The sequence below is a fragment of the Bos grunniens genome, chromosome 2 (assembly GCF_055505025.1).
Source record: "Bos grunniens cultivar Pamir isolate PY7600 chromosome 2, Bosgru_T2T1.0, whole genome shotgun sequence".
In the NCBI taxonomy this organism is placed as follows: domain Eukaryota; kingdom Metazoa; phylum Chordata; class Mammalia; order Artiodactyla; family Bovidae; genus Bos; species Bos grunniens.
Window position 1 is genome coordinate 46,103,779 of NC_141166.1, and position 19,178 is coordinate 46,122,956.

Genomic DNA, 19,178 nt, shown 5'->3' on the forward strand with positions numbered 1-19,178 from the left:
GACATGGGGGATCTTCCTGAACTGGGATCCAACCCATGTCCCCTGCATTGGCAGGAGGATTCTTAACCACTGGATCACCAGGGAAATCCTGTCCCCTTTTTTGATGCTAAACCATCATCTACAAGAGCTGGATCAAAGTGAAGCAGTTTTCACCTTTGACAGATTGCTATCGCCACAATTAATGATTAACTAGTTTAAATCAAAGCCAGCTGTATTCACTGTTGCATCATTTGCTAGCTTTTGGGAAACTTCAAGCATATGACCATGGCTATGTCAGTTTTCACCTTTCCCCAAGGATTGGGACAATATAGTGTTTCTTTCTAACGGGATGGCACAGTCAGGCCATGACTACCCCCCTTAGTACCTATAATATTGTGACAAAATAAGAAATATATGTTTGGTCTTTGAACCTAGCCTCTGACACAGAGCTCCTAAAACCCTTGCACAAACGTACCTCAGAGATAGTGTGGGTTTGGTTGTAGACCACCCCAACAGTGTGAATATGGGAAATAAAGCACATCACATGAATATTTTGTTTCTCAGGGCATATGAAAATTATGTTTACTTATGTAGTCTATTAAAGTGTGCAGTAGCATTATGTCTAAAAAAACAGTGCGCATACCTGAATTTGAAAATGCTATATTGCAAAAAAACTGTTAACTATTATCTGAGCCTTCAACAAATTGTAATCTCTTTTTTTCTTTTTTTGCCGTGTCACAAGGCATGTGGGATCTTAGGTCCCCTACCAAGGATTGAACCTGGGCTGCAGCAGTAAAAGTGTTAAGTCCTAGCCACTGAACAACCAGGGAATTCCCCACAAATGTTCTTAATGGCATCTAGGATGGTGAATACTTTTCAGAAGGTTCTCAATTGACTTTACCCAGATCCATCCAAGGAATCACTAACTGTGGCAGCTATAGTCTTAAGAAGTGTATTTGTTAAAAAATAAGAATTGAAAGTCAAAATGACTCCTTGATATGTGGGCTGCAGAATGTTGTGTTAGCAGGCATGAAAACAACCCTAATTTTGTCCATCTCCATTAGAGCTCTTGGCTGGCCTAGCTGATTGTCAACGAGCAGTAATATTTTGAAAGGGATCTTTTTTTTTTTTCTGAGCAGTAGGTCTCAGTGGGCTTAAAATACTCAGTAAAACACGTTGCTAACAGATAAGCTGTCATCCAGGCTTTGTTGTTCTACATACAGAACACAGGCAGAATAGATTTAGCATAAATCTTAAGGGCCCTAGGATTTTTGGAATGGTAAATGAGCACGGGCTTCAACTTCAAGTCACAAGCTGCATTAGCCCCTAACATGATGTCAGCCTGTCCTTTGAAGCTTTGATGCCAGGCATTGATGTGTCTCCAGCTCTGAAAGTCCAAGATGGCATCTTCTTTCAACATAAGGCTGTTCATCAACATTGAAGATCTGTTGTTTAGAGTAGCCACCTTCATTATCTTAGAGCTTCTGGATAACTTGCAGCTTCACCTTCATGCCTTAAACCTTATGAACCAACATTTGCTCACTTCAAATTCATCTTCTGCAGCTTCTTCACCTCTCTGAGCCTTCACAGAATTGAAGAAAGTTAAGACCTTGCTCTGGTTTAGGCTTTGGCTTATGAGAATGTTGTGGTTGGTTTGATCTTCCATCCAGACCACTTAAACCTTCTCCATATCAGCAATAAGCCCGTTTTATTTTCTTACCATTCATGTATTCACTGGAGTAGCACTTTTAATTTCCTTCAAGAACTTTTCCTTTGCAGTCACAACTTAGCTAACCATTTGGTGCAAGAGGCCAAGCTTTTTGGCCCCTCTCAGCTTTCCACGTGGCTTCCTCATTAACCATTTCTAGCTTTTGATATAAATTGAGAAACATGAGTTGTTGTTCGCTGTTGTGAGACACAGGAGACGTTTCCTTTTACATGAACACTTAGAGGCTCCTGCAGGGTTATCAACTGGCCTGATTTCAATGTTGTCGTGTCTCGGGGAATGGGGGTGGGGGAGAGGCTTGAGGAAAGGAACAGAGGGAACGGCTGGTTGGTGGAGCAGTCAGAACACACACATTTATTGATTAAATTGACCATCTCATATGGGTATGGTTCATGATACCCCAAAACAATTACAATGGTAACATCAAATACCACTTACTGATCACACTTTAGCATCAATATCAGTAACAGATACACAGATGATACCACCCTTATGGCAGAAAATGAAGAACTAAAGAGCTTCTTGATGAAAGTGAAAGAGGAGAGTGAAAAATTTGGCTTAAAACTCAACATTCATAAAACTGAGATCATGGCATCCAGTCCCATCACTTAATGGCAAATAGATGGGGAAACAGTGGAGACAGTGGCTGACTTTATTTTTTTGGGGTTCCAGAATCACTGCAGATGGTGACTGCAGCCATGAAATTAAAAGACACTTGCTCCTTGGAAGAAAAGCTATGACCAACCTAGACAGCATATTGAAAAGTAGAGACATTGCTTTGCCAACAAAGGTCTGTTTAGTCAAAGCTATGGTTTTTCCGGTAGTCATATATGGATGTGAGAGTTGGACCATAAAGAAAGCTGAGCGCCAAAGGATTGATGCTTTTGAACTGTGGTGTTAGAGAAGACTCTTGAGAGTCCCTTGAACTGCAAGGAGATCCAACCAGTCCATCCTAAAGGAAATCAGTCCTGAATATCATTGGAAGGACTGATGCTGAAGCTGAAGCTTCAATTCTTTGGCCACCTGTTACGAAGAACTGACTCATTGGAAAAGACTGTGATGCTGGGAAAGATTGAAGGCAGAAGGAGAATGGGATGACAGAGGGTGAAATAGTTGGATGGCATCAGTGACTCGATGTACATGAGTATGAGCAAGCCCCAAGAGTTGGTGATGGACAGGGAGGCCTGGCGTGCTGCATGCAGTCCATGGGGTCGCAAAGAGTTGGACACGACTGAACTGAACTGAGCACATCACCAAAACAAATACAATAATAATGAAAAAGCTTGAAATGTTTCGAGATTATCAAAATGTGACACAGAGACATGAAATGAGCAAATGCTGTTCGAAAAAATGGTGCTGATAGACTTGCTTGAACTTTCAATATGTAAAATCACATTATCTGTGAAGCCAATAAAGTGAAGCACAATAAAATGAGAGACATGCCTGTAACTTCTGGAGCATAAACATGAAAGGATTGTCTTTTGTTATTCATTAACAAGCCCCTTTCAACAGCACCTGAGATTATGTTAATACCATTATTTTGGAAAGCCCCTAAAAAGGGGCACTGGTTACCAGGAGAACCAATCACGTGATCAGAACATTGGACTTTTCAGCCCCCTGCCCCTCCCACTACCTTAGAGGAGGGGAGAAGGGTTAGAAGTTGCATTAATCACCATTTGCCAGTGACTTAATCAATTCTGCTTGTGTAACAAAGCCCCCATAAAAGCTCTAACCAAATGTGTTCAGACTGCTCCAGGGCTGGTGAACACATCTATGTGATAGGAGGGTGGCACATCCCAAACTCCAAGGGGACAGGAGCACCTGTGCTTGGGACCCGTCAGGGCCTTGCCCTGTGTGTCTCTTCCTCGCTGTTCACGTGGACAGTGAGTCCCCTGCATATGAACCTTCAAGTTGTGAACTTCCAAAGATGTGGACATGCATTTGCATGTCCAATCACGTTAGTTCACGTGTCTGGTGTACATTGTCACATGCATGCGTCCTCTTCAAGTGGTTGTGCTTTTGTGTACTTTACAATTTGATAGAGTAGTACAGTATCTTTACTGCAAGACCAGGATGTTCACCCAATGCCAGCCCTTGTACGCCAGCACTGTTCTACTCTACTTTTCAAGTGTTAGTCGCTCAGTTGTGTCTGACTCTTTGGGACACCATGGACTGTAGCCCGCCAGGCTCCTCTCTGTCCTTGGGATTCTCCAGGGAAGAATACTGGAGTGGGTTGTCATTCCCTTCTCCAGGGGATCTTCCTGACCCAGGGATTGAACCCAGGTCTCAAGCACTGCCGGCCAATTTTAGGGAAGAATAAAAATGTTTTGTTTCTGTATTTGTTATGAATTATTTGTGTGAAAGGGCTTCCCTGGTGGCTCAGATGGTAAAGTGTCTGCCTGCAGTGCAGGAGATCTGGGTTTGATCCCTGGGTTGGGGAGATCTCCTGGAGAAGGAAATGGCAACCCACTCCAGTACTCTTGCCTGGAAAATTCCATGGACTGAGCAGCCTGGTAGGCTACAGTCCATGGGGTTGCAAAGAATCGGACACAACTGAGCGACTTCACTTTACTTTATTTGTGTGAAAAGTATTACAAACCTATTGCAGTATAGTACTATATAGCTGACTGTGGTAGCTGGGTACCTAGGCTAACTTTATTGGACTTAATGAACAAATTGAACTTATGAACATGCTCTTAAACTCATTTGAATGTAGGGGACTTACTGTATCCTTTAAAATATCTTTTGTAATAAATCAGTAGTAGTAAGTAAATGTTTCCTGAGCTATTCTAGCAAATTACTGAAACTGAGGATGGGTTGTAGGAACCCCCTATTTATAGCTTTTTGATCAGAAGTACAGGTGACGACCTGAGACTTGGTGGCTGAAGTGGAACAGGCATGTGGGACTGAGCCCTTAACCTGTGGGGTCTGTGCTAATTCCTGGTAGTTAGCGTCAGAGTAGAATTGTAGGTCACCTGGTTGGTCTCCAGAGAGCTGAAGAATTGGTTGATGTGGGAAAAGCCTTCACACATTTGATGTCGGAAATGATATGAAAGTGTAGGAAAACTAAGCTTCCTTCTAGTACCTTTGTAGAAATTAGAAAAGGGTACCCCCTGCTTCAGAAAGATGCAACCCATTACTGGGATGCAGGGCATAGTGAGTGAACCACAGAGTGGATTTGAGCTCTCACTGCCCCCTTTGCAGTTGGCCTTGTCTAGTAAGCAGTCTATACAACTGGACATGGCAACTGTGATGGGAGCACCTTCCAGGTGGGGTTTTGGACCAAGCGCCTACCTAGGTGTTTACACTCACGTTACTGATGTTGTTTGATGTCTTCTGGTTGAACAGCCTTGGCTCAGTCTTCCCTTCTTTTCCTCTTGGAAGAAAAGATGTGTCTATAGGATCCAGCCCTTCTGGTGAGTCAGGCCCATGTCCTGAAAGTCCTCTGTGCCGATGGTGTACATTATAATCTTTGCTCCTTTGGAAAAAAGTAAAACAGCAGAACCAAACTAAAAAACTCTGGTGTACACACCACTATATGTAGAATAAACAAGAGAATTTGCTGTATAGAACAGGGAACTCTAGACGATACCTTGTTATAGCCTACAATGGAAAAGAACCAGAAAAAAAAAAGTTATGTATAATTGAATCACTTTGCTGTTCACCTGAAACTGGATCACAGCCTTGTCGTGGCGAAGGGGCCAGCATAACTCAATGAAGCTATGAGCCATGCCATGCAGGGCCACCAAAGACAGAGCAGTCATAGTGGAGCTTCTGACAAAATGTGGTCCACAGGAGGAGGAAATGGCAACCCACTCCAGTATTCTTGCCTAGAGAACCTCATGAACAGTTTGAAAAGGCAAAAGATATGACACCAAGATAAGACCTCCTCCCATATGCTTTGGGGGATAGCAGAGGGCAATTACTAATAGCTCCAGAAAGAATGAAGCAGCCGGGCCAAAGCAGGAACAGTCCTAAGCTGTGGATGTGTCTAGTGTTGTAAAGGACAATATTGCATAGAAGCCTGGAATGTTAGGTCTGTGAATCAAGGTAAACTGGACGTGGTCAAGCAGCAGATGGTAAGACTGATCATGGACATCTTAGGACTCAGTGAACTAAAATGGACGGGAATGGGTGAATTTAATTCAGATGACCATTATATCTAGTACTATGGGCAAAAATGCCTTAGAAGAAATAGCCTTCATAGACAACAAAAGAGTTCAAAATGCAGTACTTGGGTACAACCTCAAAAGTGACAGAATGAGCTTGGGTCGTTTCTAAGCAAACCATTCAACATCATCGTAAATGATGACCATACTTCAATTACAAAGAAAAAGAAAACCTCTAGTGAGCAAGAAAGAGGGGAAAATGAACAAACGCTGACTGAACCACTGTGCTCTGCCAGGCACTGCCCTGTGGCGGGCATTTTACACACGTGGTCAGCCCTCTTTCTCTCAACACATCCCTGAATAAAGGAGATTAGAAAGTCTGGCCTTCACTTTTGGGGTTCTCTCAGGCTGAAGTTTCTTTTATCTGTGGCTTAGTTGAAGAAAAAGTGACCTTTAAGAAAGAGTGTCATCAGAACATGAACCTACCTATATATCCATTTTTTACACCCTCTGAATTCTATTCTTGATCAAATTCAGCCACCAAAGTTCACTGCTGTATGACTATGATCCTGTGTAGAACCGCTGTCACGGACCATTTGCCTGGAGGGCAGCTGACTTACGTTCTCCAGGTAAAAATGTCACCACGACAGAGCCACGTGGATTCAGTGACGGCTGCTGCAGCAGCTACTGTTGTGCCAGGCCTGGTCCTGAAGATTTTATTTTTTAGCTAAATCAGTATTATATTTACTGTGCTGGGCTAGTACAGAGCCTTACTATAGAAACTTGAGAAATACTTGTCGAATGAGGTAAATGGAATTTCCTATAAATAAATGAGTCTTTAAGTCATTCAATGTCACTCTATAAAAACCCATAGAAATATCCTTTAGAATTTAGTGGTAGGAAAACCTTTATTTCCCCTGAGGAATAAGCATGCTGCAAACAAGAACCACAAAACCTGATTGAGTTGCTCCTTTCTGGCTTTTTTTGCTTTCACATTCAGTCTGAAAGTCTGAAGTTTTCTATTTTTCAGTTTTCTCTTTTTTTTGAAAGTCTGAACTTTAGTCACTTATTGGAGATTGTTGATGTTGTTTTTTCTTTTCCTCCAGATTAAAATATATATATATATTTTTATATTATCTAGTTTTTTTTTTTTTTTTTGGTGGATAGGCTGGGGTGGGGGGTGTGCGTTATTATAAGCAGTTTAAATCCATTTGGAGAAGATGAAATACAAAAGTTAAAAAGTGGAATTCTTCAGATAGCTGCCTCACCACCCAAGTGCTCGTCCTTCTTTATTCCTAGGGAACGCCCAGCCTTTTTTTGACCCAGGAGGGAATCGTTCTACCACAAGGCAGGTGAGGGCAGATTCGCCAATCACTGAGGCTCATGGGAGGTCACAGGAGGCTGTCGTTCCAGCTGCTACTGCCAAACAAGGCTTAGGTCAGGTGACTGAGCCTGACTGTCTGAGCTGCTGGCTGATGAGCTCATAGTTAGCACATAGCACGTAGGAAGCACTTAATACATGTTAGCAATTTATTCGTATTAATGGTATTATTGATTTTACCCAGGGCTGAGTGAATGCTAAGAGGAGAAACCAAGGTTGAGTTGACAGACCTCTACTTTCTGGGCACGGCCGCAGAGCTCCGCTGTGGAAAAACGGAGAAAGTGGCTTCCACATGGTTCAGAGTTCAACTTTGCTTCTCACCCACCCAGCCAAAGAACAGGTTTAAAAGTGGGAAACACATCACAATATAATCCTTCCCCCAAATCTTTGTTTCTTAGCCAGTAATTTGATTCTGGTTGCCAGAGCCTGTGGTTGGTTAGCTGAGAGTCTTCACGTGGCTTAGAAAAAAACAGAAATGAAGTTCATTAAAAGCAAAGAAAAACAAAAGTTGAGAAGTCCATGTTAGGACGGCTTTGAATACTTACGCCTTTTGGACAGTATCTGCCTCAGGGGTCTGCATGTGCTTGGCCAGGGAAGCACAAAGAGGGTCAAGGGTCATATTCCTCCGCACTGGGTCTGCGAAGACAAAAAGCATCCTGAATCAGCAAAGGACAGCAGGCTGTGATCCCAGACACGAGAATACATCTACCTGGTGAGCAGTCAACAGCATGCCAATTAGAACAATAGGGTATGTTATACCTAGGAAATTCGCAAATGCTGCAGAAACTAGAGCTGACACATGGCAAGTGATATTAAAATCAGTAAGCCCCATTGGGAAAGCGATGTGACAGTACATATCAAGATCTAGAAAAACGTTCTTGTCTTTGATCAGGAATCTCACTCCTGGGTATTATCATAAGGAAAAAATTTAAAAGAAGAAACAAGCTTTTTGTACAAAGTTGTTCATTACATGATCAATAATAAAAAATTAGAAACAGCCAAACAATGGGAAATTTGCAATGCATTATTTTGACATTTAAAATTATGGTTGAAAAGATAAATCAGTAGTATGGAAAATACGATATAACGACAAGTAAAAAATAGTAAACTATAGAATTGTGTATTAAAGCTCTATAAAATATGTGTGTAGATGAATAAGAGCTGGAAGAGAAAACAGAAAGAGGAAATAATATGTTAACGGGGTTTATGTGTGTTTAAATTTTTTCTTAAAACCCCAGCGTGGTTATAACCTTGAAAAGAAAATTGATGAAAAAACTGTTATATTTTGAGGAAGGTTTATGCAGGCTACACAGCTATTGCTGGGTTCTCTGAAGACCGTACTGGGTAGTTTTTAGAATGAGAAGAGTCTCCAGACTGACTTCATATTAGACTAGGATACTTTTTATTTTAGTTACTTTAAACAATTTTTAATTATGAAAGATATATTTCATTGAAGAAAATAGGAAAACACAAGTATAAATAAGAACCCTCCCCATCAACACGTAATTATTAGAATGACTAAAAAGCCTGACTATACTGAGAATTAACAAAGATCCAGAGGAACTGGAATGTTCATTCACTGTTGGTTAAAATATAAAATGGTACAACCACTTAGGAAAACTGACCGTTTCCTGAAAAATTAAATATTAAATATACCATATCATCCAGCCATTATACTTCTAGGTATTTTACTCAAAAAGGATGAAAGCATATGTCCACATAAGTACTTATACACAAATGGTCATAGCAACTTTATTTGCAATAGTCAAAAACTTGCGACAACCGACATACCCATCAACAGGTGAATGGATAAAATGCTAGTATACACATACAATGCAAGACTGCTCAGTAGCAAATAGAAAGGAAGTTTTGATACACTCAACAATATGGATGAATCTCAAAAGAATTATGTGGAGTAAAAGCAACCAAAGAACGGTATGTATGGTATGCTTCCATTTAGTAAATTCTAGAAAGTGAAAACCAGTCTATAGTGACAGAAAGCAGATTGGTTTGGAAATGAGAGAGACTGGTGTTAGAGACCGGAGGCAGAAGAATCGTTTGGAAAAGATGAAATGTTTTGTCTTGATTGTGGTGAGTTTCACGAGTATAGATATGTATTAGAACTTACCTAGTAGATCTTGAGTTCTCATCACAAGAAAAAAAAGTAACTGTGTGTGCTGACTGATGTTAACTGTGGTAACCATTTTGCAATATATATCACATCATAGTGTGGTACCTCTTAAACTAATTACAATGTTATATGTCAATTATATCTCCAGAAAACTAGAAGCTGCCCCTTCAAATCATAGCAATATTTAATGTTTCTATAGAAGAAAATTGATGGTAGAATAATTTTATATTCTACTAAATAATTATACATAATTAAAATCTAAGGAAAAGTGAAGTTGATTGCATTAAAATCTTTATAGAAAAATAGCAATATTTAACACTTAAAGATAATTTATCTAATTGTACAATTTAAATAGGTATAATTTATTATAAGGCTGTTTAAAAAGCTTAACAAAGTTAAGTTATATGGCCACCTCATGCAAAGAGTTGACTCATTGGAAAAGACTCTGATGCTGGGAGGGATTGGGGGCAGGAGGAGAAGGGGACGACAGAGGATGAGATGGCTGGATGGCATCACTGACTCGATGGACGTGAGTTTGGGTGAACTCCGGGAGTTGGTGATGGATAGGGAGGCCTGGCGTGCTGTGGTTCATGGGGTCGCAGAGTTGGACACGACTGAGCAACTGAACTGAACTGAACTGAAGATATATTAATACAAATAAAGTGTTTAAAACAGTGCTGGCACCTGCTAAAAACAAGACCCCCCAAAAAAATTAACCCACCACTACAACAACAAAACCCCCAAAACCCAAAAAACCCTGACTCATGGTCAAGGTTTTATGTATGTAGTTGTACTTACATACAACTACAGCAAATATTTTGGTGTATATACTTTCATGCATATATAGTAAATATATACTCATATTTTAATAAGTTAATGAAATAATACATATAATTCAAATCAACTTTTATGTTATTAGACTCTCCTATATCATTAAATATCCTAAAAATGATTTTAATACCAGCATGGCATTTCATCATATGGATACCTTAACTGACTTAACCAAACATGTAGCTATTAAAATTCAAGTTGTTTTGAATTTTTGTAACTAAAATGTACTTTATATAGCATATGCTTATAAGGAATGTTTCTGTTTACCAAAGGACTTAATTCTTTGTCCACATCTATTACGATTGAAGAATGTACAGTCTTAAGGGTAAAATGTCTATTGCTGAATTGCTTCCCAGAAAATTTGTACCAATTTACATGCCAAAGAAATCGTCATTCATTCCTTCATTTATCCCATGTTTATTAAATACCTGCTACATGATGGTCATTATATTAGGTGCTGGGAATATAGTGGTGAGTAGGATGGATACATACCCTGGTCTCAGGAAGCTTAAATTTTAGTCAGGAAGATGGATACTAGCACAAAGTAAAACAAAAGAAAAATGAAATAATTTAAAAAGTTAAAAAAAAAAACTTTTTGAAACAAAGACTCTAATATTCAATCCCTTCTCTCTTTGAGCAGTAGATTCTTGCATGAATTAATTGATTTTTCCTCAATTTTGTTTATTTAAAGATATCATAACTTCAAAGAGCCCTTTGATGAAAGTGAAAAAGGAGAGTGAAAAAGTTGGTTTAAAACTCAACATTCAGAAAACTAAGATCATGGCATCCGGTCCCATCACTTCATGGCAAATAGATGGGGAAACAATGGAAACAGTGAGAGACTGTATTGTTTTGGGCTCCAAAATCACTGCAGATGATGACTGCATCCATTAAATTAGAAGTTGCTTGCTCCTTGGAAGAAAAGCTATGATCAACAGACAGCATATTAAAAAGCAGAGACGTTATTACTTTGCCAACAAAGGTCCATGTAGTCAAAGCAATGGTTTCTTCAGTAGTCATGTATGGATGTGAGAGTTTGACCATAAAGAAAGCTGAGCGCTGAAGAATTGATGCTTTTGAACTGTGGTGTTGGAGAAGACTCTTGAGAGTCCCTTGGACTGCAAGGAGATCCAACCAGTCCATCCTAAAGGAAATCAGTCCTGAATATTCACTGGAAGGACTGATGCTGAAGCTGAAACTCCAATAGTTTGGCTACCTGATATGAAGAACTGACTCATTGGAAAAGACGCTGATGCTGGGAAAGATTGAAGGCAGGGGGAGAAGGGGACAAAAGAGGATGAGATGGTTGGATGGCATCACTGAAGCTTTAGTTGGTGATGGACAGGGAAGCTTGGTGTGCTGCAGTCCATGGGGCTGCAAAGAGTCAGACACAACTGAGCAACTGAACTGGTAACTTCAAAAAAAGATTTGAAAAGAAAAAATGTACCTGTTATCCCACCAGCATTATTCCCTTAATACTAGTAATAATTTACTCATTTTTCAGTGTTCAGTGGTGTCTGCACTGCCATGCAGAGGAACTTGGGTTCCTTTCTGCTATTCCCAAATGTTAAGGATGGCATCTACGGTCTCATACATCAACCTCCAGACTTTGGAGTGTGGACAAAATTGTCAGTGTATGAGGTTGCTGAGGAAACTGGAAAGGTTGATTGGCTTGGTACCCGGAATTTATTTTGTCTTGGATAACATGTAAATATTAATAGAGAGTTGGAACTGATTTAAGTATTTTTGTGATTAAGAGGAATTCTGTGAAGGTTTCTTTCCCTAATTTGCGGGCTTAATAAAATCTGTCTGATGGAACGGATTTCACTGCTCTTCACAACTGTTTTGAAATTTGGGACAAAGCACTATATGACCAGCAGAGGGCGCGTTTGTATTGACCAAAAGCTGAGGGTTTACAACTAGTGTGATTTCACGGTTTTGATTAGAATTGATATCCTGTCGCTGGGAAGTGGACCATAGAAGAGTGTTTTGTTGTTTCTCTAGTAAAACAACCTTATATTTAGGAAGTATTGGAATAAACCAAGTCAGTATTTGACTAATAGCCTACAATTTTCAGTTCAGTTCAGTCGCTCAGTTGTGTCCGACTCTGCGACCCCATGAATTGCAGCACACCAGGCCTCCCTGTCCATCACCAACTCCTGGAGTTCACTCAAACTCACGTCCATCGAGTCGGTGATGCCATCCAGCCATCTCATCCTCTGTCGTCCCCTTCTCCTTCTGCCCCCAGTCCCTCCCAGCATCAGAGTTTTTTCCAATGAGTCAACTCTTCGCATGAGGTGGCCAAAGTACTGGAGTTTCAGCTTCAGCATCATTCCTTCCAAAGAACACCCAGGACTGATCTCCTGTAGGATGGACTGGTTGGATCTCCTTGCAGTCCAAGGAACTCTCAAGAGTTTTCTCCAACACCACGGTTCCAAAGCATCAATTCTTCAGCACTCAGCTTTCTTCACAGTCCAACTCTTACATCCATACATGACCACTGGAAAAACCATAGCCTTGACTAGACAGACCTTTGTTGGCAAAGTAATATCTCTGCTTTTGAATATGCTATCTAGGTTGGTCATAACTTTCCTTCCAAGGAGCAAGCGTCTTTTAATTTCATGGCTGCAATCACCATCTGCAGTGATTTTGGAGCCCAGAAAAATAAAGTCTGACACTGTTTCCACTGTTTCCCCATCTATTTCCCATGAAGTGATGGGACCAGATGCCATGATCTTCATTTTCTGAATGTTGAGCTTTAAGCCAACTTTTTCACTCTCCTCTTTCAATTTGATGAAGAGGCTTTTTAGTTCCTCTTCACTTTCTGGCATAAGGGTGGTGTCATCTGCATATCTGAGGTTATTGATATTTCTCCTGGCAATCTTGATTCCAGCTTGTGCTTCTTCCAGCCCAGCATTTCTCATGATGTACTCTGCATATAAGCAGGGTGGCAATATACAGCCTTGACGTACTCCTTTTCCTATTTGGAACCAGTCTGTTGTTCCATGTCCAGTTCTAACTGTTGCTTCCTGACCTGCATATAGGTTTCTCAAGAGGCAGGTCAGGTGGTCTGGTATGCCCATCTCTTTTAACTGTTTTTAAAAAAGCTAAAACAGCAGAGCATAGAAAAACTACTGTATAATGATTACCCATGTACTTACCACCTACCTTTGTGAAATCTTAACATTTTGCCATATTCGATGCACATTTTTTCTGAAGAGATAAAACAATTCAGATATCATCTAAGGCTTTATTGTATCACATAAAATCCTATTTCCCTCACTCTCTCCCCAGAGGGGAGTCACTAAGTCATGTCCAACTCTTTGTGACCCCATAGACTACAGCCCGCCAGGCTCCACTGTCCGTGGGATTATCCTGGCAGGAATACTGGAGTCGGTCACCATTTCCTTCTCCAGGGGGTCTTCCCGACCCAGGGATTGAACTCCCATCTCCTGCAATATAGGCGGATTCTTTACCACTGAACCACCATGGAAGCCCTTAAATTTGGTATTTATCAACTGACTGACTTCAGAATATGCTACCCCCTAAACACTGCACCTTGGCATATTGACTACTTTAAGTGGAAGGAATCTGAGAAAGGGGAGTGCAAATTATCAGACCTGCTACTCATGTAAGAAGTAGGTTCTATTGGGTTGGCCAAAAAGTTTGTTTGTGTTTTTCTGTAAGATGTTATGGAAAAACTCAAAAGAACTTTTTGGCCAACTCAATACCTGGAGGAAGGGAGCACCCTTATCTCTGAAGACAGAGGGACTCTGAGAGGAAAGCAGACAAACAAGCCTTGCTCTCCTTCCTCGACTTGATTACCCTTTGTATATATCCCTTTCTCCTATCACATTTTCCCACAACTCTCCACTCTTCATCAAACCTACTTAAAAAAATGCTCAGGCTTAACCACTTCTTCTGGTCCTTATTTCTTTATAAAACCTCCCATGTGACATAAAGCTTATATCAAATAAATTTGTGTGCTTTTCTCTTAGTCTGTCTTTGTCATTTTAATTTTCAGGCCCAGCTGGGGCCTCAAAGAGAGTAGAAGAAAAGTTTTTCCTCTCCTACACAGGTCTCTCCCAGGTGGCTCAGTGGTAAAGAGTCTGCCTGCCAATGCAGAAGTCATAGGAGATGTGGGTTCGATCCCTGGGTTGGGAAGATCCCCTGGAGGAGGAAATGGCAACCCACTCCAGTATTCCTGCCTAGAGAATCCCTTGGATAGAGGAGCCTGGCGGGCCCCAGTCCATGGGGTGGCAAAGAGTTGGATACACTGATTGCACACACTAACAGTACTTTCAGATTTTAACAACCAGTAGAGTTACCAGGCTGTGATGGTGCAGGAGTGGCCGAGAGGAGCTACCCCACATCTGAGGTCAGGGGCGGCAGCCGAGAGGGCTACCCCACATCCAAGGAGCGGCGGCTGCGAGGGTGCAGGAGGGCTGAGAGGAGCTACTCCACGTTCAAGGTCAGGAGGGGCGACTCATCCAAGGTAAGGAGCAGTGGCTGCGCTTTGCTGGAGCAGCTGTGAAGAGATACCCCATGTATCTCTCAAGGTAAGAGAAACCCAAGTAAGACGGTATGTGTTGCAAGAGGGCATCAGAGGGCAGGCACACTGAAACCATAATCACATAAAACTAGTCAATCTGATCACATGGACCACAGCCTTGTCTAACTCAATGAAATTAAGCCATGCCATGTGGGGCCACCCAAGACGGACGGGTCATGGTGGAGAGGTCTGACAGAATGTGGTCCACTGGAGAAGGGAATGGCAAACCACTTCAGTATTCTTGCCTTGAGAACCCCATGAACAGTATGAAAAGGCAAAATGATAGGATACTGAAAGGGGAACTCCCCAGGTTGGTAAGTGCCCAATATGCTACTGGAGATCAGTGGAGAAATAACTCCAGAAAGAATGAAGGGAAGGAGCCAAAGCAAAAACAATACCCAGTTGTGGATGTGACTGGTGATGGAAGCAAGGTCCAATGCTGTAAAGAGCAATATTGCATAGGAACCTGGAATGTTAGGTCCATGAATCAAGGCAAATTGGAAGTGGTCAAACAAGAGATGGCAAGAGTGAATGTCGACATTCTAGGGATCAGCGAACTAAAATGGACTGGAATGGGTGAATTTAACTCAGATGACCATTATATCTACTACTGTGGGCAGGAATCCCTTAGAAGAAATGGAGTAGCCATCATGGTCAACAAAAGAGTCTGAAATGCAGTACTTGGATGCAATCTCAAAAACAACAGAATGATATCTGTTTGTTTCCAAGGCAAACCATTCAATATCACGGTAATCCAAGTCTATGCCCCGACCAGTAATGCTGAAGAAGCTGATGTTGAACGGTTTTATGAAGACCTACAAGGCCTTTTAGAACTAACACCCAAAAAAGATGTCCTTTTCATTATAGGGGTTGCTGCTGCTGCTAAGTTGCTTCAGCCGTGTCCAACTCTGTGCAACCCCATAGAGGGCAGCCTACCAGGCTCCCCCATCCCTGGGATTCTCCAGGCAAGAACACTGGAGTGGGTTGCCATTTCCTTCTCCAGTGCATGAAAGTGAAAAGTGAAAGTGAAGTCGCTCAGTCGTGTCCGACTCAGCGACCCCATGGACTGCAGCATACCAGGCTCCTCTGTCCATGGGATTTTCCAAGCAAAAGTACTAGAGTGGGTCGCCATTGGGGACTGGAATGCAAAATCAAGAAGTCAATAAACACCCGGAGTAACATGCAAATTTGGCCTTGGAGTATGGAATGAAGTAGGGCAAAGGCTAAAAGAGTTTTGCCAAGAGAACGCACTGGTCATTGCAAACACCCTCTTCCAACAACACAAGAGAAGACTCTACACATGGACATCACCAGATGGTCAACACCGAAATCAGACTGATTATATTCTTTGCAGCCAAAGATGGAGAAGCTCTATACAGTCAGCAAAAACAAGACCAGGAGCTGACTGTGGCTCAGATCATGAACACCTTATTGCCAAATTCAGACTTAAATTGAAGAAAGTAGGGAAAACCACTAGACCATTCAGGTATGACCTAAATCAAATCCCTCATGACTACACAGTGGAAGTGAGAAATAGATTTAAGGGACTAGATCTGATAGACAGAGTGCCTGATGAACTGTGGACGGAGGTTCATGACTTTGTATAGGAGACAGGGATCAAGACCATCCCCAAAGAAAAGAAATGCAAAAAAGCAAAATGGCTGTCTGAGGAGGCCTTACAAATAGCTGTGAAAAGAAGAGAAGTGAAAAGCAAAGGAGAAAAGGAAAGATATCAGCATCTGAATGCAGAGTTCCAAATAATAGCAAGGAGAGATAAGAAAGCCTTCTTCAGCTATCAATACAAAGAAATAGAGGAAAACAACAGAATTGGAAAGACTAGAGATCTCTTCAAGAAAATTAGAGATACCCAGGGAACATTTCATGCAAAGATGGGCTTGATAAAGGACAGAAATGGTATGGACCTAACAGAAGCAGAAGATATTAAGAAGAGATGGCAAGAATACACAGAAGAACTGTACAAAAAAGATCCTCACAGCCCAGATAATCACAATGATGTGATCACTGACCTAGAGCCAGACATCCTGGAATGTGAAGTCAAGTGGGCCTTAGAAAGCATCACTATAAACAAAGCTAGTGGAGGTGATGGAATTCCAGTTGAGCTATTTCAAATCCTGAAAGATGATGCTGTTAAAGTGCTGCACTCAATATGCCAGCACATTTGGAAAACTCAGCAGTGGCCACAGGACTGGAAAAGGTCAGTTTTCATTCTAATCCCAAAGAAAGGCAATGCCAAAGAATGCTCAAACTACCAGAGAATTGTACTCATCTCACACGCTAGTAAAGTAATGCTCAAAATTCTCCAAGCCAGGTTTCAGCAATACGTGAACTGTGAACTTCCTGATGTTCAAGCTGGTTTTAGAAAAGGCAGAGGAACCAGAGATTGCCAACATCCACTGGATCATCAAAAAAGCAAGGGAGTTCCAGAAAAACATCTATTTCTGCTTTACTGACTATACCAAAGCCTTTGACTGTGTGGATCACAATAAACTGTGGACAATTCTTGAAGAGATGGGAATACCAGACCACATGACTTGTCTCTTGAGAAACCTATATGCAGGTCAGGAAGCAACAGTTAGAACTGGACATGAAACAACAGACTGGTTCCAAATAGGAAAAGGAGTTCGTCAAGGCTGTGTATTTTGTATATTGTCACCCTGCTTATTTAACTTATATGCAGAGTACATCATGAGAAACGCTGGGCTGGAAGAAGCACAAGCTGGAATCAAGATTGCCAGGAGAAATATCAATAACCTCAGATATGCAGATGACACCACCCTTATGGCAGAAAGTGAAGAGGAACTAAAAAGCCTCTTCATCAAAGTGAAAGAGGAGAGTGAAAAAGTTGGCTTAAAGCTCAACATTCAGAAAATGAAGATCATGGCATCTGGTCCCATCACTTCATGGGAAATAGATGGGGAAACAGTGAAAACAGTGTCAGACTTTATTTTTCTGGGCTCCAAAATCACTGCAGATGGTGATTGCAGCCATGAAATTAAAAGACACTCCTTAGAAGGAAAGTTATGACCAACCTGCTGCTGCTGCTGCTAAGTCACTTCAGTCATGTCTGACTCTGTGCGACCCCGTAGACGATGGCAGCCCACCAGGCTCCTCTGTCCCTGGGATTCTCCAGGCAAGAACACTGGAGTTGGTTGCCATTTCCTTCTCCAGTGCATGAAAGTGAAAAGTGAAAGTGAAGTCGCTCAGTCGTGTCCGACTCTTAGTGACCCCATGGACTGCAGCCTACCAGGCTTCTCCATCCATGGGATTTTCCAGGCAAGAGTACTGGAGTGGGGTGCCATTGCCTTCTCCATGACCAACCTAGATAGTATATTCAAAAGCAGAGACGTTACTTTGCCAACAAAGGTCCGTCTAGTCAAGGCTATGGTTTTTCCAGTGATCATGTATGGATGTGAGAGTTGGACCGTGAAGAAAGCTGAGTGCTGAAGAATTGATGCTTTTGAACTGTGGTGTTGAAGAAGACTCTTGAGAGTCCCTTGGACTGCAAGGAGATCCAACCAGTCCATCCTACAGGAGATCAGTCCTGGGTGTTCTTTGGAAGGAATGATGCTGAAGCTGAAACTCCAGTACTTTGGCCACCTCATGCAAAGAGTTGACTCATTGGAAAAGACCCTGATGCTGGGAGGGATTGGGGGCAGGAAGAGAAGGAGACGACAGAGGATGAGATGGCTGGATGGCATCACTGACTCGATGGACGTGAGTCTGAGTGAACTCTGGGAGTTGGTGATGGACAGGGAGGCCTGGCGTGCTGCGATTCATGGTGTCGCAAAGAATGCGACACCTGTAAACAACAGATGATGTTATTTTACATACTAAAACTTCGTATCAATAGTATTGTATCACTTATGCAACATGCTTTATTTTGCTTATCATTTTGTCTTTGAGATTGTTCTTGTTGTTTAGTCACTCAGTCATGTTCTACTGTTTTATGATCCTATGGACTGTAGCCTGCCAGGCTCCTCTGTCCATGGGATTTCCCAGGCAAGAATACTGGAGTGGTTGCCGTGCCCTCCTCCAGGGGATCTTCCCAACCCAGTGATTGAAGCCGTGTCTTCTGCCTGGCAGGTGGATTCTTTACTTCTGAGCTACCTGAGAAGTCCATGTTTTTGAGATTAATCCCTGTTAATGCGCACAGTTTCCATTCATTCATTTTAAGCTGCTGTACCTTATTCCATTGTATACGTGCATGCTAAGTCACTTCAGTTGTGTCTGATTCTGTGTGACCTTGTAGACTCTAGCCCACCAGGCTCCTCTGTCCATGGGATTCTCCAGGCAAGATTACTGGAGTGGTTGCCATGTTCTTCTCCAGGGGATTTTCCCAACCCAGGGGATTGAACCAGTGTCTCTTATGCCTCCTGCATTGGTAGGTGGGTTCTTTATCATTAGCGTCACCTTCGAAGCCCCATTCCATTGTACGGTGTTACTTGCTC

At 41.8% G+C, this 19,178-nt stretch overlaps 1 protein-coding gene across 7 annotated transcripts in view; it reads right to left on the reverse strand.

Annotated features, from left to right (window-relative positions):
• The window catches only part of KIAA2012 (KIAA2012 ortholog), a 126,737-nt gene that overhangs the window by 10,650 nt on the left and 96,909 nt on the right, over positions 1–19,178 (reverse strand). For 6 of the 7 annotated variants that reach the window (XR_015143836.1, XR_015143831.1, XM_086345832.1 and 3 more), the window contains 2 exons: positions 7,741–7,831; positions 5,018–5,183 (listed from right to left, as the gene is read on the reverse strand). Coding sequence is in view for 5 of the 7 variants with exons in the window: in XM_086345832.1 (XP_086201958.1) it covers positions 5,018–5,183; positions 7,741–7,831 (257 nt within the window). In the remaining 2 variants the exon portion in view is untranslated. Of the gene's footprint in view, positions 1–5,017; positions 5,184–7,740; positions 7,832–14,485; positions 14,686–19,178 lie in introns of those variants that run through there. The other variant, XM_086345844.1, reaches the window with a different exon arrangement.